Raw genomic sequence first — 27,581 nt, 5'->3', positions numbered from 1 at the left:
TACTCAGATTTGAAATTAGATTGGAGGAAGTTTAGAATGCTGTTTGGAGGATGGTTGGATCCATCTCAATATGGCTGTATTACTTTATTTCCATTACTGACTTTGCTTAAAAGAGTCTGTTGGCCAGTTGCTGCCCTGTGAAGGGAAAAGGAAAAAGGAGAAGGCAGCACAGCTGTTGAAGGAGACAATGCCATCATGTTAAATTTCCGTAAGAACAGTAGGGGCTGAAGAGAAGAGATGTAAACTACTTTTGGGCCCACTGGGGAGCAAAGGAGGGTATAAATGTCTGCATAAAATAAATAAGGCAAAACAGAATTTTTGAACATCTTTTCTGTGGTTTTATCCCCCTCAGCCTTTATGGACATTATTATATGTTAATAAAGATCGGTGAACATATACCCAAGTATCCAATAAAACAGTAGTTAGTGAAAAAATTATCTAAATAAACTTTGCTCTCTTACTAATACTGTCTTTTTATGCCCTAATATATCTTTGTTATCCCTATCTAATTATATAAAGTCTTAGAATACTTTTGTGAAATTCCAAAGCTCCTGTGTCTGCTCTCGCAAAAAGAATTAATTGCTTATCTCTTGAGAGTTAACAGGAGAATTTTTCGCACGCATTACAAGCATTCTTAATATGTAAGAATTACACGCTTTTGATATTTACCTGCTGGATCAGCTCTCTGAGACACTTTTCATCTTCAGACAAATCTCATCCCCATTTTTGGGAAGGGTGGAGTTGTGGCAGACTTTTTTTAGCTCATAGCGTACCATGGACTTGAATATATCTCCACAACAAGAAGAAAAATAAGAATATGGGAAGATTAGTGGTGGTTATAGTAATTTGATTCTTGCTTACATCAAGGTCATACTGTGATCATTTTAAAGTAACTTTACATTTGTGTTTCCTTCTTATAGACAGCTAGCTGTAGACAGCTGTATGTCAGGCAGATCTTATAGAAGTTTGAGATAGTTGTGTTGATTCAAAGAAAAATCTAGAACTAAATTGTCTAACACCCTTTCTTACAACAGAATGACAAAGCACGTGCAGAAACAGAATAAGTCTGCCAACTTCGCCATTGATATCTCCAATTGATGCCTATTGTGACAGTATAAGAAATAAAGTTGATTATATAAGTTATACATGATGAATATATGATGGATAAACTAGGGAAAATAAAAACATGGCAAGAAATTCAAGCTGAAGGGAAAAAAACATTCCATGGTTGTAGTATTATCAAATGATGTCTATAATCAAAAAACAAATAGTCAAAGAAGGGGGCCAGTTAAGAGAGAAAACATATTTTGAACAATTAATCATTGGAGATTCAAGACATCTATTAGGAAAAATATATAAAATATTACTGCAATTATGATACAGAGTCAGAGCAAGTAAAAAAATTATGATAAAATGGATGGAAAACTATGGAGAAAATATATGCATGAGCCAGTGGGAAAATCTATGGACTAAAGAAATTAAATTTACTTAATGTCAAATGTTAAAGGAGAATTGGTATAAAACGTTCTTTAGTTGGTATACTACTCCCAAAGACATTGCAAAGTATCCCTCTGTATATTAATACAGATGAATCTAGTGTTGAAAGATCTGTTTATATGTAATGTGTCAAGCCTCCTTTACCTTCTCTGACTACACTTTTTAAGAGTCTAATGTGTCACTTTGTGTGACGTGTCACTTTAATGAGAGATTATGCAGTGTTTGTCCAAGAGGAAGCCTATGGTTTTAAATGTGTTGTTAGCAAGACAAAGAACTTTACTGTGCAACTTTGCACAAGTTCAGGGTGTCATTTAAATGTGCTGTTGCACCCCTGCAAATAGCTTCACTGGTTAGCGCATTAGCCCAATAGTTGCAAAGGTTATGGACTTTCGCCATGTTGTCTAAACATGTGAAGTAGGGCTATAGTACATTTTAAACAAGATAGCAAGCCTGTGCAAAAACTCACCTGCCAACATCATATTTAATTCCAGTATGTGTCAAGCCTCCTTTACCTTCTCTGACTACACTTTTTAAGAGTCTAATGTGTCACTTTGTGTGACGTGTCACTTTAATGAGAGATTATGCAGTGTTTGTCCAAGAGGAAGCCTATGGTTTTAAATGTGTTGTTAGCAAGACAAAGAACTTTACTGTGCAACTTTGCACAAGTTCAGGGTGTCATTTAAATGTGCTGTTGCACCCCTGCAAATAGCTTCACTGGTTAGCGCATTAGCCCAATAGTTGCAAAGGTTATGGACTTTCGCCATGTTGTCTAAACATGTGAAGTAGGGCTATAGTACATTTTAAACAAGATAGCAAGCCTGTGCAAAAACTCACCTGCCAACATCATATTTAATTCCAGTATATCCTGTTTCCTGTGGGGGCTTCTTATGCAGCATTGAGTCCTTGGTGACTCAACAGTGTTGTTTCTGGGAGGTTCTGGAGGAAAGAATTTCAGAGCACCCAAAACTGAGCAGTGCATAGAAAACAGGTAATTGGTACACTAAAGATGAGTACTCATAGTCTCAAAGATCTACTATGATCTAAAAGTAATATTTCTTCATTGTGGCTCGTGAACAGTACCTATTTCCTCAAGCTGCCCTGAATGGAAAGGCAAAAATAAACCCTCAAAACCAGAGTGTGGAACTTTACTTCACACCGTAGCAAACTGCCACCAGTCTCTCTGGTTAACCCTCAACTTGAGACCAAGAGACAAATCTTGTCCTACCGGGGTCAAATCCACATTCACCCATTACCCGCATGTTTATCGGATATCTTCCGTTTGCCTCCAATCCGTGATTTTTTCCTCTTCGTTCACATTCCTGCTTCCAATCTGTCTTTCTCGCGCGTCCCTCCAGTCACACGGCCGCTCGAAAACCGCTTTTTTGGGCGGGACCTTTTTTCCCCGCCCATTTTTTTTAAAAAAATTTTGAGCGCACTTTTCCGTTATTTCGATCTTGCCTTATAAAGAAACATCATTGAAGATAATTATGCCTCTCTTTACCCCACTGACAGCACTGATGGCTCTCTCCCGTTTCTTTTTTGGAAATTTGGAAGCATATGGGAAGCTTTCGTGGGCATTTCCTATGCAGGACAGTTCAGTGCCTGAATTTTACTGAAGTCTCTCTTCCTTGGAGTGTCATTATTTCAATATTTCGTAATTTCGATATTACAGTAATATAAAATAAAAAAAATTAAAAACAGTTAAAAAGAAAATTTCGCGAGTCCGTTCTGAGGATGGAATCACCCCAAAATGATTTTTCAAACTACCAGATTTGATTCAGAAACAGCATAATCAATAAATCCAATGCTATGAAGTCAAAAACAGTCTTTTGCAGACTACGGAGCACTTGCAAGTTGAATCGGCCAATAGGAACTCTCGGAACGGCTGGAGAGACAGGAAGGGGGGTGGTTTTTAAAAAAAACCACGTAAATTGCGCATTGGCCCATTCACGGCCACCGTGAAACTCCCGTTGAAAACCTGTGACCACATATTCGGGAGAAATGCAAATGAAATGCATCTGTTTAATGAGGTAATGTGACCGGCACTCGGGATTGCGTGGGGAATGCGGGGAACATGCGACTTAGAATGAGTAATGTGGATTTGACCCAGGTCTAAAGCAAAAAGAAGTCAGCCCTGCAAGGAAGACCACTTTGCAGACTAAGTTCCACAAAACAGTTACTTAGGTAGCTATGGCAAATAGGCCAAGGTACTGAACTCAGATTGAAGCCCCCAAACCCAAATAACACCATAGAAATATACTCAATAGAGTTTATTAACGAGAGTGCAAAGATTACAAACATAGAAGTTTGCAAATAGGAAGGGGAAATAACAAAGCTAAATAACTGTCCTCAGGCACTAGACAGATTTAAGTCCCCTAACACAAATGTTACCTTGTCAGGTTAAAAGCACAGATAAAGTACCAAAGTCCAAAATCAGATCTGGAAAGCATGTAGCACAGGTATTCACCCACAAATCAATAGAATAGAGAAGAAGACCCTAGCTTTATTATAGGCTGCTTGCCATTGGTCTGATCCCAAGTACCCAATCAAGAGCATTGCATGTTCTCCCACCCAAGGCTTCTTGCTCTTGATAATGCAGCGTAGGTGCAAAACTGTCTCTAGCCTCTGACCTTGAAGCTCTGATAACATTTTGCACCTGCATGTTTCCATCTGTGTCTGAACACTGGAAAGTCATGCTTACTACACTTTTCAGACACTTCTGTGCTTACCTAAGCCTGGATACCTGAAGCAAGGTGTAGAAAACCCAAGAAACAGGAAAAGGGGGCTCAGTTTAATTTTTTTTATTTATTAGCATAAAACAAAAAAAAACCCAAAAAACAATGCTGGCAGCAAAAGCAGTGTTGGCAAATCTATGCATATGCTTCTATAAAAGGTTTCCAAATATCTCAAAATAAGTCAATATGCAATTGCTATCTATATGCGATATGTTCAGATGATGATAAGTTTATAAGGTCCTCAATCCAATGAGTTATGAGAAGTGGGTTTTTTTCTTTCCAGTGTTGCAGTATAAGTCTTTTAGCCTCCGTGTAAGGGCACGGAGGGTCCATTTGCGTTGGCCATCAGTTAGGTTCCAAGAGACAGGCAAATAATTTAAAAGTACCTTGACATCCTCAAAAATTAATGGGTGTTCTAATGCAAAATTCATATAAGTAATGACTTCTTTCCCAAAGGACTGGATAACCATTGTTTTACAACAATGGTCAGAAAATGTCTTTGACTTCAAAAGCTTGCTCTTTGTAAAGATGGTAAATTCCAGCCAGAGCTCCAGGTAGTGAATAAAGGTGTGAGTTGTTTACTTTCACCGGTAATAATTATAGCTATAACTAACTTTGTTCCTGTGATTGATCTGTGATTGTTCCTGTGATTGATCACAAAGGGTGATAAACACATGGAATTCGTTGCCACAGGAGGTGGTGGCAGCTACAAGCATTGCCAGCTTCAAGAGGGGACTGGACAAATATATGGAGCAGAGGTCCATCAGTGGCTATTAGCCACAGGAGATAGATGGTATTCTCTTTGTGGGGAGGTGGTGCTCTGTTGTCTTGGTGCTGGAAGGAAGGCAGTGGGAGGGCTTCTGGTGTCCTGGCCTCACTGACAGTCCTTTAGATGGCACTGGATTTCTAGCCACTGTGTGTGACAGAATGTTGGACTGGATGGGCCACTGGCCTGATCCAACATGGCTTTGCTTATGTTCTTATGTTCTTATCTTATGGATCTCCATGACTCACTTCTCTGATTATGTACTTTATGTTATATACTGATTATATACTTTACCTTATCTGTCTGTACGGTCTTCTGTGCTAATCTGGCCCTAAAGGGCTGGATTACTACTGGAACACTAACCCTGTATTTTCTGCCTGAGCTAATGGAACATTTTTTGGAGGCTGGAAACTGATAACAGTACTCACTTTGTAGTTGTTTGATTTATCAAAATCATTTGCATTGATGTTGAAGAACACAGTAGGTTTGGACTGTATGTCTCTCTTCATTAAGATGCATGTCTTTATAATTTTATTTGTACATTTTTCTAGGTTGACTGGCAGCAACTGGATTATCTGGTAATTGACATGCCTCCGGGGACAGGAGATGTGCAGTTGTCAGTCTCACAAAATATCCCAATTGCAGGTAACTGCAAGTTTAGATCTTACTGATATCTGAAGCAACTGAAAATGAAAATATTATATTGGACAAAATGGAAACCTAATGGGAGTAAATTTCTGCTAATGGAAGGAGGTGGGGTGGTGTTGTGGATGTCACCCCTCCTTACACAACCCTCCAACTCCCCCAATGCGCTTTTCATAGTTTGCCAAAGAGACTTCTTGAGACCTTCCCATCTGCCTGGCTTGGAGAATGGCAATTAATATGTAATACCTAATCAACAAGACAATAGGGTTCTTTTAATACTGGCCCCAAATCATTTAATTTTCTGGAACCTTCTGAATCCAACATGCTGGAATTTTCCACCAAATAATATGGGAGGGATTTGGTGGTGTTTAAAGGACAGGGGAAATCTTTTATTAACGGAAGGAGGGTAATTTCCAGAGAGCTTCCTCGGAGATTCTGAGGAAAAGGATATTCTGGCTCTTCACTGGGCTAGTCAGGAGGGAAACATGGCTACAAGGGGCCTTGATTGAACAAGCATAGAAAGAGGTAAGAAAAACTGACAGCATTTAGGTTATTTTGTATATCTCTTAAATATCATTGAATAGAGACTGTTGTTTTTGACTTAGGGCTGATTCACATGCTACAAAGTTCATATGTCTCTGCGTGGACTTCCTTTAAATGTGTTTTGCATGATCTCAAGTCCCAGGCACACATAGACCCAATTTAAATTAGAACCAACGTGTGTGAGGAGAAGGAACTTCCACTCCCCCCCATTGTTCGCCTGACCTGAGATGACCCAACAGAGCTGCTATTTGCCCATTGCATTACAAGTACTGATGGCTTAGATTAAGTTGCCCTAGTGGGGCAAATATAGTCTCCTCATGGCTCTTCCAAGTCAGAAATGGGGGGAGGGCTGAAATCCATTCTTTTTGTACATTAGGGATCTGATCCGAGCTAGGCCCTCTTGTGCCTGGGATTTCCATTCCTAGCATGTCCAGTTGCAGGTGCATGTCTGATTCAAAGTCTCTGTGGCAGCCCGGTGTTTGCCACATGGAATCTTTAACATGTGAAATCAGCTCTTTATATTCCTTTTTATTTTATGTCATGCTTGAGAATCGTTAGCTATTCTTGTTCAACTATATGTTTTTCCTTCTTGCAGTCAGTGTCTTTAGCTATAAGCAGGGCTTTTTCTGGGAAAAGAGGTGGTAGAACTCCCAGAACACAGCAAAATGCATTATGATGAGATAAATGTTAGTAAGCTTGGAAAATTACACTAATATGAGCAAGGTTTTTTTTCCCCTTTCTGTATCCTTTACAAAAAGTGAAATCTTCCGTTCCCTTTCCAAAACATTTCATTTCTTTGGAATCATATTTTAAAATATGCAAGAAGGAGAGGGCGTCTAAAAATCCAAAACCCATCTCACATATCTAAATTCTAACAGATTGCCTCTGCCAGCATAGAAAAAAAATTCCAAAATTCTTCTCAAAATTCCACAGAGTCTGAAATTCCTAATCTAATGAATATTGAATTTTCAAAATTTCAGGGAGGATTTTGCTTTACTGGAGCAATTCGAAAGAAGATACTCAACTTTCGTTAGCTGCATTAGGTTTATACTTAGTTTAAAATGGCTTTTTTTGTTGCCTGCCAACTCTACCTTACCAATGGCTAAGCTGTTGTGACATTGTGAAATGCTCATAAATATTCCAGTGTCCCAGACAAACAATATTTATAAAAACTTCCTTAACATCCATATGTCCACTGCAATTTCAGTGATGTTAATCAGCTGAGGGTGGGGAGAACCATTTGAGTTACAACTATTAAGACATAAGAACACCTATATGCTGATGAATATATTGATGAAAGCCTTCTGTGGCGTGGACACAGCTATCTGTTCCTAGCATAAAACTGCAATAACCATAACTCATATTTTAACTAATACAAATAACCATAACTGATATATTTAACTAACACAGAACTAATCTGCAGTCAAAAGCTGTGGGAACCATAACAATGTCAACTTCAGTCAACAAAAGAATGAAAGCAACACACACATACGCACAGCCCCACCCACCCCCATGAAAAGAAAGCAGAATGAACTCAAAGCAGCACACGCGCGCATGCACACACACAGCCCCCTCCCCCTGAAAAGAAAGCAGAATGAACTCAAAGCAACACATACATACACAGCCCCACCCACCCACCACTCCCCCAATGAAAACAAGACAGAATGAACTCAAAGCAGCGTACATATACACAGAACCCCCTGAATAAAATGAAAGCAGAATGAACTCAAAGCAGTTTAGCCTCATCTGGAGAGCCAGCCCTAGCAGCTCTCCTTGCGCTGTCTTTCTTCTCTCGCTCTCGCTCTCACTCACTCACTCACTCACTCACTCACTCACTCACTCACTCACTCACTCACTCACTCACTCACTCACTCACTCACTCAGAGGAATGAAAAGAAATCACAATGAACTCAAAGCAGCTTAGTCTCCTCTGCAAAGCCCGTGCCGGGCCCCAGCTCTCTCTCTCACGCTCACAGAGGAATGAAAAGAAAGCAGAATGAACCCAAAGCAGCTTAGTTTCCTCTGCAGAGCCCGCGCCAGGCCTGAGCAGCGTCTGCTTGCGCTCTCTCTCTCTCTCACTCATTCACTCTCACACACTCAGAGAGAGAGAGAGAGGAATGAAAAGAAAGCAGAATGAACTCAAAGCAGCCTAGCCTCCTCTGCAGAGCCCATGGGGCTGAAGGAGGAAGGAATCACGTGGGCATATTCTAGAGCTGCCGGAACACCATTCCGGGGCATTCCCCCTCAAAAAAAAAAAGCCCTGGCTATAAGTAAATTTTCCTTTTCATGAAAACGGTGTTTCTAGCTTACTCCCTTGAAAGTGTCCTTAGGATTTCAACCACATTACTTAGGGGACAAAGAATGTGGCCTGGAAAAGCTAGGAGTCATAATTTGAAGAAGAGTCTTTAAAGAGATACAAGTAGATGGTTTAATTACATGATTAACCTGGCATATCTGTACCTGGGATAGTGGAACAAGACTGGAGAAGAGAATTTCTCATTGATGTCTAGTATCGCACACATTCCTGCTAGAAAGAGCTACCCATCTGTTCAATAATGCTAATATCATGAAAAGAAAATTCACAGTCGTTTAAAATAATAATTTTCTTACCAAGAGCGGTGTTTATGATACAACAGTTAAGTTTTTAATTGTGTTGCACAAAACTATTCCTCGTCCTGATATTGGTAGAACTAGATTTGTCAGTCTGAGGAATTAATCTAGATAATACTTCTGAACCCAGGTAGATTATTTGTAGAAACAGAAACTTTTATTGTTAGCTAGAATCTGCTTTGGTATTAAGAAATACGTCAATCCTATAATACACACCAGCCACCCTTGCTGTTTCAATAGAAGTTGAGTTGGCTACTACTCAAACCTAAATTATATGTTGTACAGGCCATGAGGGTTGGGGGAAAACAATGATAAGCGTATTCCTCACCATATACCTGTGTGTAACCTTAGCATGCCAGTGCTACATACCCACAGATCATTAGTTTGCTAACACTTCCCATGAATGGGCCACTCACTATACATACCATACTTTATAAGAGACGTGATGCTGTGAATACTGGTATCCTTCCAAGCACCTAATTATATAGGCCAGTGAACATGCGATTAAACATGATGGGGAAAGGGTACATGTGGGATCCAGCTTTTTTCCTGTAGCCTAAATTACATATAACTAGGTGCTCAGAAGAAGGTTGCCAGCATACACAGTAATGCCTCCTGTAAGGTATTATGGATAGGCCTTCTAGGAATAACAACAACAGCATTCGATTTATATACTGCCCTTTGGGACATCTTAACACCCACTCAGAGCGGTTTACAAAGTATGTTATTATTATCTTCATGACAATTATCCTGTGAGGTGGGCGGGGCTGAGAGACCTCCAAGAAACTGTGACTCCCTCAAGGTCACCCAGCTGGCTTCAAGCGGAGGAGTGGGGAATCAAACTCGGTTCTTCATATTAGCATCCTGCCACTCTTAAGCACTACAAACTGGCTCTTCGTAGAGAGAATCAGTGTGTACAATCCATTCTTCTACATGCCTCAATTTAAATTAATGTTGTTAGATAGTCATAAATACAACTTGGCCTCTGCCTATGTGATTCAGTCCTTCATCGTTATCCTAGCTGCATGAGAACTTCCCTTGCAAAGGGCACCACTTGTGTTTAAAGAGCCTCTGTGCTAGTATTGCAAATATTTGACCCCAGGTTACCACAACAGTGGTACAAAAGCTGTGGAATAGGTATTGTTATTAACATGCCACATGGTGTAGCAGTTGGACACCATGGACTAGGATCCATGTTGGACTAGGATCTGGGAGGCTCAAGTTCGAATCCCTGCTCTGCCATGGAAGTTTGCTGGGTGACCTGGGCCAGTCACACCCCCTCACCCTAATCTACCTCATAGGGTTGTTGTGAGGATAAAGTGGGGGAGAGGAGAATGATGTGAGCCACTTTGGATCTCCACTGGGGAGGGCAGGGTATAAATACAGTAAATAAATAAAGAAGTTACCTGGTCATTGCTATCAACTAGTAATTGCGATAAGGCGATGACTTCTAATTTGTAGCACATTTTCTATTTATGGTTCTTTACACTCGTACACACACACACACATATATATATAAGAAATCATTTGACAGGCTCAGTTCACGGCTGTTTGAACTCTAATAGAGTATTTACATTCATGCCAGAAGCCTCCTGCTCTCCTTTTGCAAAGATCCAGATTAAATATTACTGAGAATCTTACAGTGAAGACAGTGGAGAATTCTGTGCCTTAAGTGATGCAGATGTACAGTAATAACTGTTTTCAGTCTAATGGTTTTTGGGGAGAGTTCTGTATAAATAAAACTAACAGTGGCTTTTATCTGTTGAAGGCAGAGGCATGAATTGCTGCATACAGAAGTGCGAGCCAACATTGGTACATGTCAAAAGAGGCATGATCCATGCAGTGTCTTGTTCATTCAATCATCCTTAATATAGTTCATCTCTGAGAAGTGATTAGGGGGAAAAATTATACATTCTTCTTAAGTAGCGCTGCTTCTCCAGTGAATTTCAGTCACATTTGCTGATTTTAAAGATCAAAATAATTTCATACTTATCAATCCTATTAATCCTGCAAAGGCAACAGTGCTTGGGGGAGAACAGTTTGATTTTTGTTTCTCAGTGAGATGGCTGAAAATTTGAAAAAGAAATCTTTTTACTAGGAGTGCATAAATGTGTGTTAGAGATGGGAGAGGGTAATTTAGTCATAGCAGAGAGAATGTTGATCCTGTATATAATGGGGTTTCTCTGTGTGGGTTTTGGAGGAGGCATTGCTCTAAAGAAATATAATTGAAGAAAATAAGGAAGCTTTGGTTTCAGAATTTCACTGAGGATGATGGAATAGTACTGGAAGAATAATTTCAAAGTTAGTAAGTAGCTTGGGCCTACAGTTTAAAGAATTATGCAAAAGTGTGGTTTGTATCAAATATAATGAGAATCATGCTGGTTATATTTGACATAGACTAGATTGTCATCAGTTTAAAAATACCTTTCCAATTCACTCCCTAACTACTACCTCATGAAGCAGGCCATTCTTGTGCACCAGCTTCCTATATGGATACTTCCAGGCCACTGTATTTATTTATTTAAAACTAGCTTGATACCTGTGCTTCGCTACAGTATTTAACCACTTTAAATCCAATTATAATACTTATCGGTATGTAATATTTTGGAGGTTGTATGTTGTTGTTGTTTTTGAGTTGGCAACCCTGGTGAACTTTCAGGGGAAGACTGGGAGATGCATTTGACGTCAGGACACATTCAATGACTCCCTATAGCAACTGCATACTGTTTAGAATGTGGAGGGTAAGGACCAATCAGGCCGCATATGCAAATGACCTTTGTGTTCCACCTGTCTCGGGACGGGGGGCGGGGGACAAGGCAGGAGATGAGGTGTGGGATGTTGTGAGGCCCAATCAGGGAAGAGTGGCCGAGCTGGCAATGGGCGGGGGTGCAAGCAGGCATCAGCCTGCCAGCCACACAGGGAAGCTGTATCCCTTTGGGGAAAGCACATTTGACCCCTTTTTATCCCCTTAGGGGGTGAATTTCTTAAAATCCCTTCTTAGTGGGTGCTTACATCATGAAAGGAATATTTTCCTCAAATTTCACATTTCTAGGTCCAGGGATTTGGGCTGGGCGTTGATGAATCAGTCAGGACACTTGTAGTGAACAATGTGGACTCGATGATGTTCCTATGGAGGTCTTTCACTTGTAGTCTGGTGCCATTGCAGAGTTTGGGTGGGCTGAGGTTCTGGAGCAGCATTACTGGAGCCCCCCCTACCTGATTTTTACCTCAGAACACAGAGTTCCACAGCTGACCCATCAGAGAGAGAGGAGGATGCAAGCAGGCAGGCCTCACAGGTCCAGGTTGGGAATTTTTTAGAGATTATGGGGGTGGATCCTGGATAGAGTGGGATTTCGGGAGATGAGGGGCCTCAGAATGGTATAATACCATAGAGTCCACTCTCCAAAGCAGCCATTTTCTCCAGGGGAACTGATCTGTCACCTGGAGATCAGTTGTAATTCTAGGAGATCTCTAGCCACCACCTGGAGGCTGGCAACCCTACACCATAGGAAGATTGGCAACCCTAGTTAACTTTTAGGGGAAGACTGGGAGGTGCATTTTACCTCAGGAAACATTCAGTGACTCCCTTAGCAACTGTTTAGAATGTTGGGCTGATCTCCAATCAGGCCACATATGCAAATAACCTTGAAAGCTAGCCCAATCAGGGAAGAGTGGCTGAGTTGGCAGTTGGCAGGGGAGGAGCACCCTGCCAGCCATACAGGGAAGCTGTATCCCTATGGGAAAACACATTTTACCCCTTTTTACCCCCTTAGGGGGCGAATTTCTTAAAATCCCTTCTTAGTGAGCCTCTATATCACAAAACTTTCTCCCCTAATTTCACGTTTCTAGGTCCAGAGGTTTGGGCTGGGCATTAATGAGTCAGTCAGGACACTTGTCTTTATATAAAGAGATGTTTATTAGCCACCTGTCAACCAAAAAGGAGCTCAAGGCAACTTATGGTATAAAATGTAAACAAACAAAATAACCGTTTTTACAATATAAAACAAATAGCGATTAAAATATAAACAAACTAGACAGCTAAAAACAGAGGTTAAAAACACAGTTTAAAATATAAAAAGCTATACTAAATAAAAGAGTCCTGCTGCTCTTAACCTCTACACCAAACTGGCTCTGATACAATGTCACCTGTGCCTCCCACACCCATTGTCTTGTAGGAATGGTAGACATCCCCGTTGTCCACATATGACTGCTTCTCCTGTCTGAAGTTTAGTCATACTGTGTTGTTGGTAAAAAAAAATACACACCTCACATTATTCTGCCAAATTTCTTATGTCCTTCCTGAAAGCCGAGTATGCTGTTTCAGAAAACCTAATGTTCTGCATCTGATATGTTTTTTACTATGTAGCACTAGAATAAAAGGTATGTATTAGGTTTATATGTGAAATTAGCTTTTTGTAATGCAGGTTATTATATATGGATCTCTTTCTTTTAGAGAACAAAATATCCTAGTAATTAAAATGATAGTAATACTGGGGTGGCTCCTACCCCGGTTCTATCACTCCACTGATACAATTTAAAGCCTTCCTCCATTCTAGTTATCTCTTCCACTAGAACCACATCATTGTTTGTAATGATAATGTACATATTTTCTATTTTTAGGGGCTGTGATTGTGTCTACTCCTCAGGATATAGCTTTACTGGATGCCCGTAAAGGAGCGGAGATGTTCAGAAAAGTGAATGTGCCTGTAAGCATTTGAAACTCCTAAATCATGGGTGTATGTTGAGTCAGGAATGACCAGCTAGTGGCCAGTTGACCAGTTCTGCCCCCTAAAGTAATGGGCCCTGCCACCAGCAGGTCCCTTTAAACTATCAGCTGCCAGGCAGTGAGGTGGAATTCCCCCCTGCCACCTGCCAGCGGATAGTTTAAGGGACCTGCCGCTTGCAAGGCAGGAAAGGGCCCTTTAAACTGTTAAATGCCCCTTTCTTTGCCGCTGTTAGGGCTGGAAAGGGCCATTTAAACCTCACGAACCACGAACTGGTTCGTAACTGGTCCAGTTCTGTGGTTCGTGAAACCCATGAACTATGAACCTCCTGGTTAGTTTTTGTTGTTGTTGTTGTTCCGTGCCCATCTCTAGTCATAAGCTGCAACTGTTTGCTGAAGCTCAGTAGATCTGGATCTGGTCAGTATCTTATGGAACTGCACATACACTGCCTTGTCTCATCATGGAAGTAAGAAGGCTTGTGTATGTAACAAATATGCAATAGATAAAATAGATGGTAGGGAGGGAGAGTCAAGGAAGGGCTGGGGAGAGTTAAATACGCATTAATGTTGACTTGACTCAGACTTAGCTCATGCTTTAACAAATAGGATAGATTTGTACTCTACCACTGTAGAGCTGAACACAGAGCCTTTTCCCAGCTCAAAGAGCCTTCCTTTGGTGAAAGAGTTTCTTCCACTGGAACAGTGTTCCATACTTAGCTAAGCAGAGAAGCAGAATACAATCCATCTTTAAAAAAAATTCTGAAGAGGTTTGATAGAAACAAGCTACAGGATGATCACTGCTTTTGGCAGAACTACTAAATGGTTAAGCTTGATATGATTCTTCAAATGCAATGAAATTAAATAGATCAAAGATAAAGAAGATGTGTAAGTATTTGTATTTTGCCGTGCATCATACTTGTTTAATCAGAAACTGCTTAGTCAAAGTACAGAATTTACGCATAGAAATTGATATCTGGAGCAGAATGTTCCTGAGAAAGAAATCTCTCATCATAAAATGGAAAATACAAACAATGTAGCCTCTGTATTGTTCAAACTGTAACAAGTCAGAGAGATTTGTACTGACTCTGCTTGTTTAGTTTCTTTCTCTGTTCTATTTATGTATGTCTTGTGGTACTTATCTAAATGTTGAATGGGACAGATTCTAAAGAGCAAAAGGTCCCCTTTTCTGAAATCACAAAAACCAAAATGTCCACCCTTTGATTTCTTTGAGAATGGTCAGAAGTCTTTGCCAATGCCAAATCAGGAAGCATTTCCTCACTCTGAATTAGCTTTGTTGGACCTCAGTGATGTATTATAGCTGAACCTGATTCGTTAATTAATACTGTAATGTTCATCACATTCACCATGTTATTCTCTATTGACTCAGCTGGCTGATGTGACTGTTTTGAAGAACAAAGCCTGATAGTTAATTATAAGGCAAAAACAAGACCAAAGCAGCAGTAAGTCAGGGAAACTATGATGGCGAACAGGATAAAGGTGGGGTGGCAGGTGTATGCACTCAGTTCAGTTGAAGGGGCAGTTAGAAAGGACTCCTTTTGATCTGAAAATGGAAAAATATGGTGGCCCTAATGATGAAGTATAACCAACTAGTATTCTTTGCCTCAGCTTACCTGTAAGGAGCAATTACTCTTCATCATATGTATCATTGAACTTCATTAAGAATAATATCAATCATCTCTTTAGACAGTCGTGTGGAAGAAATCCTGCCTGAGGAACTCTATTGTTTTGTCTTGTCTCCTCCAGACAGCAGGAGCCCAGTTTGACAATGTAATCAGCAGTGGTGATTAAGTTAAAGCACCATCTCCAAAATTCTTTTCAAAATCTGCAAAATCTGCAAAGTAATAGCAAGCATTTAATATTTATAGTCAATATTTTGCATAAGATGACTAAAATTTTCATTCTAGTATTTTGAGTATTGAAAATGTATATGGTCTGCCCAATCTTTAAAAAAAAAAAAGCAAGCAAGAAAGCTCCAGGTGGCAAAAGCATATCTTAAATCCAGATGTTAAAACACTCACATACACTCAAACATTCATTGAAGCATAGTGTATATTCAGAACTCAGCAGCTTGCTAGCAGTTGAAAAGCCTGCCTGAGCAAGTAATTTTGCAGTGCTTTGAAATGTTTTTGCAAAGGTTGCTTATTTATTTATTTTAAAATGTTTCTATCCTGCTTCTTTTATGCTCAAGGAAACTTACAAAAACTTGTAAACCCATAAAAAACAGATATAAAAATATGGTGGCAATGACCATTGTATTAGTCAATCAATCAAAACTTTCTGAAAATACAACTTTTTAATTGGATCTTCCCAGCATCTTTTTGAGATTAGTTATCGTTGAGCAGGGCCCTGATTCAGGTTGGGATTGTGCTGGACTGGGAGAGCAGGTTTAACTTTTTCAGCCTTGCACAAGTTCTCTGGCCTTAAAAACCAGCAGAATCTGTTTGCCCATCTTTTTTCCTTCCTTTGAAAGATGAAACGCAGCACGGACGGAGAGCCTGATATTGATTAGCAAAGCCGTGGGGGGAGGGGAGGCGGGGGGTAGAAAGGTTAAGCTACGTCTTCCATATGTGGCCCTATTTTGAATAGGGGCCCCATGCCTCTATAACTTCCCTTTAGAAGACTGATGAATATGTATTATCATCATGACATGCAGCTTGATCCAAAGGAGGCACTTGAAGTAATTTTTAATTGGCACGTAGAACATATGGAAAGAAGCAACCTCTCAGATCTGTAGTTGCCAAGTCACGAAGGGATATAATGGGATTATGCGTAGGGGCTGCAACCAAAGATTTGACAGCATTTGATACTAAATATAAAATGGTATTTACTATTGTTGGAACTCTAACAAGCTATAACATTTGATACCTGAGATCTGACAGTAAGCAGTAATATTTGATACTTGACCTTCAATATTTTGATTTGCTACTGGACAGCATGTGAGAGAGAGACAAGCAAGATTTTTATCTGCTGCAACCAGTTGTCTTAAATATTCAAAAACTCACAAAAATGCTAGTTATTAACTACACTATTCCAAATAGGCCACAATTAAGTTATTTCCTGTCCTTCCAGCATTTCAGTGTACCTCAGTTCTTTATATAAAAATGTAAAGGTAACTTATTTCCTGTAATGAAAGCATAACAAAGTAGTCAAGTGAGCTTCAGTATATGGAATATCAGTAGGTGCATTAATGTAATAAAGCAGGTTTACTTTTAGGAAATAATCACACTGAATGTGAACATACAAGAAAAACAGATATTTCAGACTATGTCTGGGAAGGGCAAGGCACATACTTTGTTTACAGGATTCTAGAAGTCACTTAAGGACTCTTAAATGATGAGTGATTAAATAAATCAAAAGAGATACAACAGCTTCTTTTGGTAATTTGACAGGAACTAAGAAATGTACTCATTAAGAACATAGGAAGAGCCCTGCTGGATCAGACCAGTGGTCCATTCTAGTCCAGCAACCTGTCTCACACAGTGGCCAACCAGTTACTCTGGAAGACCAACAACAGGACATAGAGGCTGAGGCTTCCCCCTGAAGTTGCCTCCTGGCGCTGGTATTCAGAGGTTCACTGCCTCTGAATTTGGAGGTTCCCTTTAGTCATGTGCCTAGTAGCCATTGATAGACCAATCCTTCGTGAATCTGTCTAATCCCCTTTTAAGGCTGTCTGTGCATGTAGCCATCACTGCATCCTCTGGCAGTGAATTTCACATCTTAATCACTCATGTAAAGAAGTATTTCATGCTGCCCATCAGCTTCATTGTATGGCCTTGAGTTGTAGTATTTTGAGATCCAGCATTGTGTAGTGGATAGAGTGGCAGACTGGGATCCTGGGACACTCAGTTCCAATTTCCCACTTCTACTGTGGAAGCTCGCTGCGTGATCTTGGGCCAGTCACAAACTCTCAGCCTGGCCTACCTCACAGGATCATTGTTGTGAAAAAATGGAGGAGGCGGGAACAGTGTTCTAAGCCACCTTGAGTTCCCAACTTGGAAGAAAAGTGGGATATAAATAAATGCAAAAATGCAGAGAGAAAAAGTTATCTGTGTCTACTTTCTTTACCCCTTGCATAAGTTTATACATTTATCATTTCCCCCATTAGTTGTTTCTTTTCTGAACTGAAAAGTTCCAGACTCTTCAGCCTTTCCTTATAATCCCCTAACATCTTGGTTGCTCTCTTGTATACTTTTTCCTGCTCTGAAATGTTCTTTTTTGATAAGGTAACCAGAACTTCATGCAGTATTCCAAATGAGGCTGCACCATAAATCTATATAAGGGCATTATAATATTGGCTGTTTTATTTTCAATCCCTTTCCCAATCATTCCCAACACAGAGTTTGCCTTTTTTACAGCTGTGGCTCACTGAGCTGACCCTTTCATTGAGCTATCCTCTGTTGCCCCAAGGTCTCTTTCCCTCTCAGTCTCAGCAAGTTCAGACCCCATTAGTGTGGGTATTTGAAGTTGGAATTTTTTGTTCCGACGTGCATGACCTTGCACGCCAACACTGAACATCATTTGCCACATTAGTACATTCTCACCCAATTTGTGAAGATCCTCCTGGAGCGCTTACACTTGGCCTTGGTTTTCATCATCCTTAATAGTTCCATGTCATCTACAGTTTTGGCCACTATACTGTTCATCCGCAGTTCCAGATCATTTATGAATAAATTAAATAGCACTGGCCCCAATATCAGTCCTTGTGGGACTTCAGTCCTTATTTCCCTTCATTGGAAGAACTGTCCATTTATTCCTTCTCTCTGCTTCCTGTCATTTAACCAATTTTTAATCTACAAGAGGACTTGACCTCTTATCTCATGACCGCTAAGTTTACCCAGGAGTCTTTGGTGAAGAACCTTGTCAAAAGCCTTTAGAAATTCCAAGTATGTAATGTCTACCAGGTCAATGTAATCTACATGCTTGTTCGCTTTCTCAGAGAACTCCAGAAGATTAGTGAGGCAGGACTTGCCTTTGCAGAAGCCATGCTGATTTTCCTGTAGCAGGCTTTGTTCTTCTATGTGCCTAAAACTCTATCTTTGATTACAGTTTCTACTAAATTGCCTGAGATAGACATTAGGCAAACTAGCCTTTAATTTCCTGGTTCCCTTCTGGACCTTTTTAAAAAATCAGTGTAATGTTTGCTGCTCTCCAGTCTTCTGGTACAGTAGCTGATTTAGAGATAAGTTACATATATGGATTAATATACCAGCAGTTTCACATTTGAATTAAATAAGAATTCTCAAGTATATACTATCAGGACCCTGAGACTTAACTGGTTTTTAGTTTCCCCAATCAGTCTAAAACGTCATCTCTTATCACCTCGATTTGACTCAGTTTTTCAGCCTCCCAGAAAATCTTGGCTGTGGTGTGGGTACATGTCCCATGCTTTCTGCAGTGAACACAGATGCAAAGAATTCGTTGAGCTTCTCTGCCCTCTTCCCATCTTCCTTTTAGCATTCCAAGAGATGGTAAGATAGAAGTTTTGCTGCCAAAGTGAGGAACAGAAAACATACAAAGTACTAATTAACAATATGGCCCTTTAACAAAAATGGGTGCTGTCTTAAGAATCATAGTAAATGTAGGCCTAATTCATGACATTATATTTTACTGATATCATTGGTATCTAAGCAGCCCCACAAGATTGCAATTTTATTCTAGTCATGGGCAACAAAATGTACAGATGGGGAAGAAGGTGGTGCATGCAGCCAGAGGTGTTTTTGCAGCTTTTACTATGATCCTTCACACTGAATGCACAAGCCAGTTTTAAATGGAATGTATGTGATGCCAGGTGAATGACTGCAATAAAAACTGTCAAAGCACCTCTGACTCTGCCCGCTTCTTCCCAGACCAAGTATGTGGCTGTCAAGAACTGAAAACTTAGTCTCCTCTTATGTTCTCAAGTAAGTTCTGATACTTTCTCTTGTCCCTCTTCTAGCCTTTCAGAATGTCTTTAAGATGTTATGATAAGATGCATTATAAGATGCACTACCAATTTATATGTGGTTTGTAGGTTTTTCCATTGCTATGGGTATTGATTTGGAAACAGCTCACAGGGGGTTGTGATTTGTAGAGTTCTACTTAAAGGTACAATTTTATTATTTATTTATTTATGTCATTTATAGTCCGCCTTTCTCACTGAGACTCAAGGCGGATTACACAGTACGAGATTAGTACAATCAGTATCAAATACATTTCAATACAGTAACAAGGACATTTTCATAAACAATGCCATAGGGTAAATAGATACAAGTTTAAAAGACATAGCATTAGCAAGAATCCAATACAGAGTAGATAAAATACTGAAACAGAACATAATAAATTCTAGGACTGACATTAGACAACATGGAGCGCAGGTGGTACGTAGGAGTACATATTTAAAGCAACAGATAATATGTAAGACAATATAGTAATGAAGTGTACAGTCCCTAACTCATTAGCGAAGCATCTGAGACCCCATCCTTACAATACAGCCCTCCCATTTGAGTAAAAAGCTTTTTTGAATAGTTCGGTTTTGCATTGTTTGTGGAAAGCCAGGAGAGTGGGGGCAACCTCCTCAGGCACATCATTCCACAGGATAGGAGCCACCACAGAGAAAGCCCGTGTACGGGCTGCTGTTGATTTCACCCATGTGCAGCCTGGCACCTGCAGGAGACCCTGTTCAGATGAGTGAAGCTGCCATGGAGGAACATAGGGAGGGAGGCGGTCCCATAGGTATGCCAGACAAAAGCTGTAAAGAACTTTGTATGTAATAACCAATACCTTGAACTGAGCACGGTAACTGATGGGTAGCCAGTGGAGTGACTGTAGGATGGGTGTGATGTTCATGCTCCTGCTTGCTCCTAATAACAGTCGAGCTGCAGCACTTTGCACTAATTGGAGCCTCCTAGTTAACTTGGATGGGAGACCTGTGTATAGTGCATTACAGCAGTTAAGCCGTGATGTTACCATAGCATGGATCCAGGTGGCCAGGTTGGCTGTGTTGAGATAAGAAGCCATCTTATCTTACAAGTGTTTCATCTCTCCTTCTTGGAGAAACATACTTACTGAAATTCTGTGTAGGTCCCCTAAAATGCCCCTTGATGTTTCCCTTCAGCCAGGATTCTCCAAATTCAGTATCTACACGATAGGCAGTATTCAGTAGGAACCTAGACATTTGAACCTCTTTCCCTGGCGACTTTCACTAGTCCTTTAAACATTTTCTTAATTCCCATATTTATTTAAAATGTTTCAATCATGTCCTCAAAATCAACATTCTCAAGGTGAAATTTCTATATGTGCTTGACCTTGATATTTGCTTTTCCCTTCCAAAATACAGGTATGAAAAAAAACTGTTTGAAATGTGTCCTATAAGTTTTGAAACCGCCTGAAGCTTTTTGTTGTGGTCATACCCTTTAAAATGAATACCTTTAGCAACTGAGTGAACTAGAGTTTTAGTCTTTCTAGATTGCTTGTGAATTAATTTCAACAACATAAGGATAAGTAAAATGCTCTTACAGTAGAGTGCTTCCAAGAAGTTAGGAGCTGCTGTTATCGCTGGCCTACCTTACATGACTAGTGTAAGGACTACAAGAAGGTAATGTGCATAAAATGTCTGGAACTAGGGCACTTGTATATCCCTTTTAAGGATAAACTCTCCTAATTGGGAACGTAGTAGTTCAGTGCCAGTCAACAGCACTGCAAAATGGGCCTCTTATTGAAAGCTGCTGTATACATGAGTGATTTTCCATTTAGGCTTATTAGTTTATAATAACCCCCCACCCCCTTTTAAAAAATGTCCAGTGAGCATGCAATATGCTTGTCGCTCTCAGAGGCACAAAAAGTTGGCTATTCGGCATTAAGGGGCGGGGGAGGAGGAAATCCACAAGGAAAATGGAAGAGGATGGGAAAACTGGCTGGCTTGACCAATATCTTTTAGAGGAGAGATTGGGGTTTGAAGGATCTGCATTATGAAGTGCATTATGAAGTATGTGTCTATACCTGATTCCCTCCTGACCTTAGCTAGTCAGGAGAGAGTTACAAGATTTTACATGCTCTGATTATTTTGAAACGGAAATCGATGTGGTAGAGCATTGGTTAAAACTGGGGAAAAGCACTCCGGTTCTTAACTCCTTTCACCCTCAGTCACACCCCCAATGGCTCTGCTTTCATACAAAATGGGAGGCAGAGGTAGAAATATTTCTTGCTCCAAACCTCTGCTGTCAGTGATATGCTATACAGCTTGACTGCTGATATTCAGAACCAGAGCAGCACAGGCTGTGTAAGCAGTCTCATGTTTAGGGTTGCCAACAGGCCTTGAGGAACAGAGGATTAATGTGTGGGAATGGGCAGCTGAAGCTTTTTGTGCCATGGAGATAAATAGCATCCTGTTAAGCATCTAATAAAAGGATGAGTAATAAATTTTTTCTCCAGGCAGTTGGTAACCTTGATCATGTTGTTACACTCTAGGGAAATGTCTCCATTGTTTATCCTTACTCTTTCTAGACATCACAACTTGTTGGTATGTGACATCTTGTTGTGCATACATCAGTTTGTGAGCTAAGGCCCCAAATTCCTCCCTCCTATTACTTGATTGCTGATTTTTGCTTTTGGAGGTTTTAATTAGACCAGGACTACTTAGAACATGCATCATTTGTTGAGAAGTCCTGGCCCAGCATTGCATCCTAAATGAAAACTGGTTTTGCCGCTATTAATGAATGTACATTTAGTATGCGGTGCTATTGGGAACAAATCACTTGGAGATGGACATAATGGATTCCATGATGTGTATATACACGCACACCAAACCTGAATGTCCCACTACCCAAAGCTACGGAATTCATAAATTGTAAAATATAAATAGAACTGTTAACAGGAGCAGATGATAGGAAAGTAATGATATAGGAATTTGGAAGCTAGTATTAATGTTAAAAGATTTTTTATAAGATCAGCTGATTATTATAAAGCTGATAATGTCATTTTAATAATATTAACAAATGAGGTATATTGTAGGATAATAGAGTACTACTTTGCTGCCTTCAAAAGGTGGGGGAAATTGCAAAATAATGCCTGTACAAATGTGCAGTATCTGTCCTTTTGTTGCCTTTGATTAATGATATTGTACAGCTTGGCATTACAGAAACTTTACAGTGTTTCTTATGTATCTGTGGATTTCCTGACAACTTTGGCACATACTTACAAAAGCAGTTTATTCTCCACTCTGCTTACTTGTTGCATCCAGAAGCCACTTTGCAAGAGTTCTTGCAACGGTTCAGCTGCAAAAAGACTATAAAAAAAACAGCGGTAAAAGTGAAACTGCCAAGATTTCTCCCTACACTGAGTTGAAATCCATTCACTGTAAGACTGAAACTGGCCAGGGATTTGACAACAGTAATCATCCTCACCTCTAGTAAGGGGTTTCTCCTGGTTTGAATATATCAGTTTTACTGATGTACTTTGCAGCCAACTTGGGAGCTCAGATTTGTATTCAATGGCTGCCTAAGCAGTGCCTAACCTCTTGTTAATTTCACTACTTTCCACAGTTTTATTAAGGATCTTTTAATTTGCTTACCTGTTTTGTTTTGTTTAAAAAAAAAACCTCAAGGGAATGTACAGCAATTCATAAAAAAACATAATACACTTTCTGCAGAGGTTGGGGAAATTGTTATCTCTTTTTTGGTATCCAAATGCCCCTCTAACTGGGTGCTGTCACTGGACAATGAGTGTGATGTCATAGAGTATTGGACTAGAACTCAAGGTTCACTCCTCCATGAAGCTCCTGTGTAATCTTGGGCCAGTCACTCCTGTTTAGTGTAATCTACCTTGTGAGGGTGAAAGGGCGGCGAGAGTCAGATATGCCACCTTAAAAAGGAGTGTCTATAAATTTTACGGGGCATGTTAAACCCTCTTTATTTTCAGTTAGATTTTGCCTTTAACCCTCTTCTTACACCCTCTGGATAGATTGCTGCCACCAGGAATTATATTCCAAAATAGTTAATTTAAATTTCCCCTTTAATAATGTGCCCAAGCGTCAGGCTCCTTCATGGGACTATGTGGCCCTGAGGAAAGGAATGGGATATAGGAATAACATATACTCTGGGATGGGAAAAAACAAAATAAACTTTTATTTTATTCAGTTTTACACTATTACTTAAGCTTGATGGTTTCAGAGATAATTCTTAATTCTTAACGTTTCTTTATATAGGCTGAGTCACTCAAATGTTCATAAACTTTCTCAGGTGCACACAGTTTGCCTGCTTCAGATAGATCACTCACTCACTCAAATGTACATAGACTTTCTCTCAGGCACACACACACAGTTTGCCTGTCTAAACCAGAATCAATATTTCTCTCAGAAAATGCATGGACAGTGACACCCTCAGGCTGCACACAGCTTGCCTATCTAAATCAAAAAGCCTCTTTTCTCTCTACTCAGTGACTAAAAACAGCAGTTCACTCTGCCCACACTCTCAGTCATCAACCAATCATCTCACTCACTCATCCCTCTCTTTCACCCTCATTCTTCATCTGTACCACACCAAGTATTTAAAGACACACACACCCTTAAAATCATTACAGGGCATCACAGCAGCTTCTCATGGTTGTCAGTGAAAGGCTTTCCAGGTCCTGCTCCTTTCAGTGCTGGCAGTGCTGAATATGGTCCTTGCACCTCATATGTACAAAGCATCCATCCTGCTAGTGAGCAACATCAGTTTCCTTCAGACCATTTTAGACCCACAATACTACTCCTAAATGTAGACCAGTGTGGTTTATATCATTGCATTTAATATTTAAAAAGTGTTTCTGTGTTAAGAATTTCTGTCTACCAGTTTGGTGTAGTGGTTAAGAGCGTGGGACTTTAATCTGGAGAACCGGGTTTGATTCCTCACTCCTTCACTTGAAGCCAGCTGGGTGACCTTGGGTTAGTCACAACTTCTAGGAGCTCTCTCAGCCCCACCCACATCACAGGGTGTTTGTTGTGGGGATAACATACTTTGTAAACCGTTCTGAGTGGGCATTAAGTTGACCTGAAGGGCGGTATATCAATCAAATGTCATTCTTATTCTTATTATCATTATTACTTCATGTATTGTCGAAGGCTTTCACGGCCGGAGAACGATGGTTGTTGTGGGTTTTCCGGGCTGTATTGCCGTGGTCTTGGCATTGTAGTTCCTGACGTTTCGCCAGCAGCTGTGGCTGGCATCTTCAGAGGTGTAGCACCAAAAGACAGAAATCTCTCAGTGTCACAGTGTGGAAAAGATGTTGGCAGGTCATTTGTATCTACTCAGGAGGGGTGGGGTTGAGCCGAGTCATCCTGTAAGAGTTTCCCAGGGTGTGGAATGCTAATGGTGGGAGGCTTCACTGTATCCTGAGGAGGTTCTTTTGCATATGGATTGGTGCTTGATGTGCTAATCTTCTCTGCAGGGCTATTGTCGGGTATAGAGTGTTTTGTTAGCCTGGTGTTTTTCAGAACTGGAAACCATGCTCTGTTCATTCTTAAGGTTTCTTCTTTCCTGTTGAAGTTTTGCTTATGCTTGTGAATTTCAATGGCTTCCCTGTGCAGTCTGACAAAGTAGTTGGAAGTGTTGTCAAGTATTTTAGTGTCCTGGAATAGGATTCTGTGTCCTGTTTGAGTTAGGCTATGTTCAGCCACTGCTGATTTTTCAGGATGGCCAAGTCTGCAGTGTCTTTCATGTTCTTTTATTCTTGTCTGGATGCTACGCTTTGTGGTCCCGATGTAAACTTATCCACAGCTGCAGGGTATACGGTATACTCCTGCAGAGGTGAGGGGGTCTCTACTGTCTTTTGCTGATCGTAGCATCTGTTGTATTTTTTGGGTGGGTCTGAATACCATTTGTAAGCTGTGCTTTTTCATAAGCTTTCCCATCTGATCAGTGATTCCTTTGATATATGGCAAAAACACATGAAGCATCCTCATACTGAAGCAGACCGTTGGTCTATCAAAGTCAGTATTGTCTACTCTAACTGGCAGCAGCTCTCCAGAGTCTCAGGATCTCAGTAGGTCTTTCACATCACCTACTACATGATCCCTTTTACTGGGGATTCCAGGGATCTGCATGCAAAGCAAATGCTCTACCACTGAGCCATGTCATCTTCCACAATCCCATAAATGAAACTAAATAATTATACATCAAATTTTGTAAACTGAACATTTTAATTACAAATAGTTTGAATAGGAAAGTAGAAAGTGTTATTTCTGTTGTGAAGCCCTAGTCTGCAGAACTTTTTGGAGAGGTTATTAAAATATAATTAGATTTTTTCCCCTTTGACCTCATTAAGGAAGGAAGAATCAGTGTTCTGCATTGTCAAGCCAACTTTCCTGACATGTTCTGTAAGTTAATTCAGCCCATTTATCATTTAAAAGGATATAGCTAATACAAGTGCATTAGGATTTCTTTTAATACTTTGTCACTGTGCCTTATATAATTATTTCTGTTATTTGATCTATAAATGTGTCTTCTTGTTTCAGAGAGAATAGCAAATCATAGTTCTTTTGAAGATCTTTTCTTTATAAAAGCCAGTGAACTGCCTTACAGTGGTTTGTCTCTTTTCTCCGCGGTCGGGGACAGAGGGTGGCGCTTGGGGAGAAATTGTCATCCCTTTGGTGTGCAGGGTCCCACAGGGAGCAATACGCTCTCCATTATTGTTTAACATCTATATGCGCCCCCTTGCGCAGTTGGTGTGAAGTTTTGGACTTGGATGTCATCAATATGCAGATGATACCCCATTGTATCTGATGATGGATGATGGACTGAGCCCCAGATGTCCTGGAACATGCTTTTGCAGCCGTGACTGGTTGGTTGAAGCAGAGTTGGCTGAAACTGAACCCAACGAAGACGGAGGTCCTGTACTTGAGCCACAGGGGATTAGGTTCAGGACTCCGGCTCCCAGCCCTCGATGGGGCACCATTAGTGCCAGTTCCAAGGGTTAAGAGCCTGGGGGTGATCTTGGATGCCTCCCTGAAAATGGAGGCACAGGTCACAGCGTTTGTCACGTCCTCTTTTTTCCATCTGTGGCAGACCAGGCAACTTGTCCCTTACATGTCAACCCATGACTTAACTACAGTGATCCAAGCAACGGTCATCTCTAGACTAGATTACTGTAACTCGCTCTATGCGGGGCTGCCCTTGAGCCTGACCCGGAGATTACAGCTAGTACAAAATGCAGCAGTGCATGTTATTATGAGAGCACCAAATAAGGCGCATATAACACCATTCTTACGCGAGCTGCATTGGTTGCCAGTGGAGTATCGGATCAGGTTCAAGGTTTTGGTATTGCCCTATAAGGCCCTGTGCGGACTGGGACCAGCGTATCTACGGGACCGTCTCTCCCCTTATATTCCCCAGAGGACACTCCAATGAGAGGACAAACAGCTGTTGGTGGTCCCTGGCCCCAAGGAGGCCCTCCTAGCTTTGACTAGAGCCAGGGCCTTTTTGGTCCTGGCTCCCACCTGCTAGAATGCTCTGTCTGTTGAAGTCAGGGCCTGGCAGGACCTACTATCCTTGTGCTGGGCCTGCAAGACAGAGATGTTCCACCAGGCATATGGCTGAGGCTGGGCCTCCGCCAGCCTGAAAAAAGGGGTGTATAAAATCTTAACCCTCCCTGTGAAGGCTGTCCACCATCCTGTTTTAAATGTGTATTAATACATTGTTGTTTCAATGTTTTAATGTAGATGATTTTTTTTTTGTATTTTAATATGTTGTTGTCTGCCCTGAGCCCGCTTGCAGGGAGGGCGGAATAGAAATTTGAAATAAATAAAAATAAATAAATAAAATAAATAATAATAAATACATTATTATTATGGGTCATGTTGTTCAGAGTCTTCCTTTTAGCTTTGGCATGGCTTAGCCATTAACAATGAATTCTAATGACTAAGCAGAGAAGGCACGGATCACCACATCTGTTTAGATGGTCAGCTCACATTTACTGACGAATGGGAAGAGGCTGAGAAAGTTATCTGTCTGGTATGAGTTTGATGTGTGAGACTAGAGACTCAGAAAGCTGTCAGCTTTGAACCTGACGCAGGAGGCCAAAGTGGATCTAG

At 40.5% G+C, this 27,581-nt stretch overlaps 1 protein-coding gene across 1 annotated transcript in view; it reads left to right on the top strand.

The window, feature by feature from the left end:
* Positions 1–27,581, top strand: part of NUBPL (NUBP iron-sulfur cluster assembly factor, mitochondrial) — a 101,031-nt gene that overhangs the window by 61,142 nt on the left and 12,308 nt on the right. The window contains exons 7-8 of the mRNA XM_054971717.1: positions 5,550–5,643; positions 13,417–13,502. Of these exons, the coding sequence (XP_054827692.1) occupies positions 5,550–5,643; positions 13,417–13,502 (180 nt within the window). The remainder of the gene's footprint in view (positions 1–5,549; positions 5,644–13,416; positions 13,503–27,581) is intronic.

This window comes from Eublepharis macularius, chromosome 2, assembly GCF_028583425.1.
Source record: "Eublepharis macularius isolate TG4126 chromosome 2, MPM_Emac_v1.0, whole genome shotgun sequence".
NCBI lineage: Eukaryota > Metazoa > Chordata > Lepidosauria > Squamata > Eublepharidae > Eublepharis > Eublepharis macularius.
This window is presented reverse-complemented; position numbering and strand designations above follow the sequence as displayed.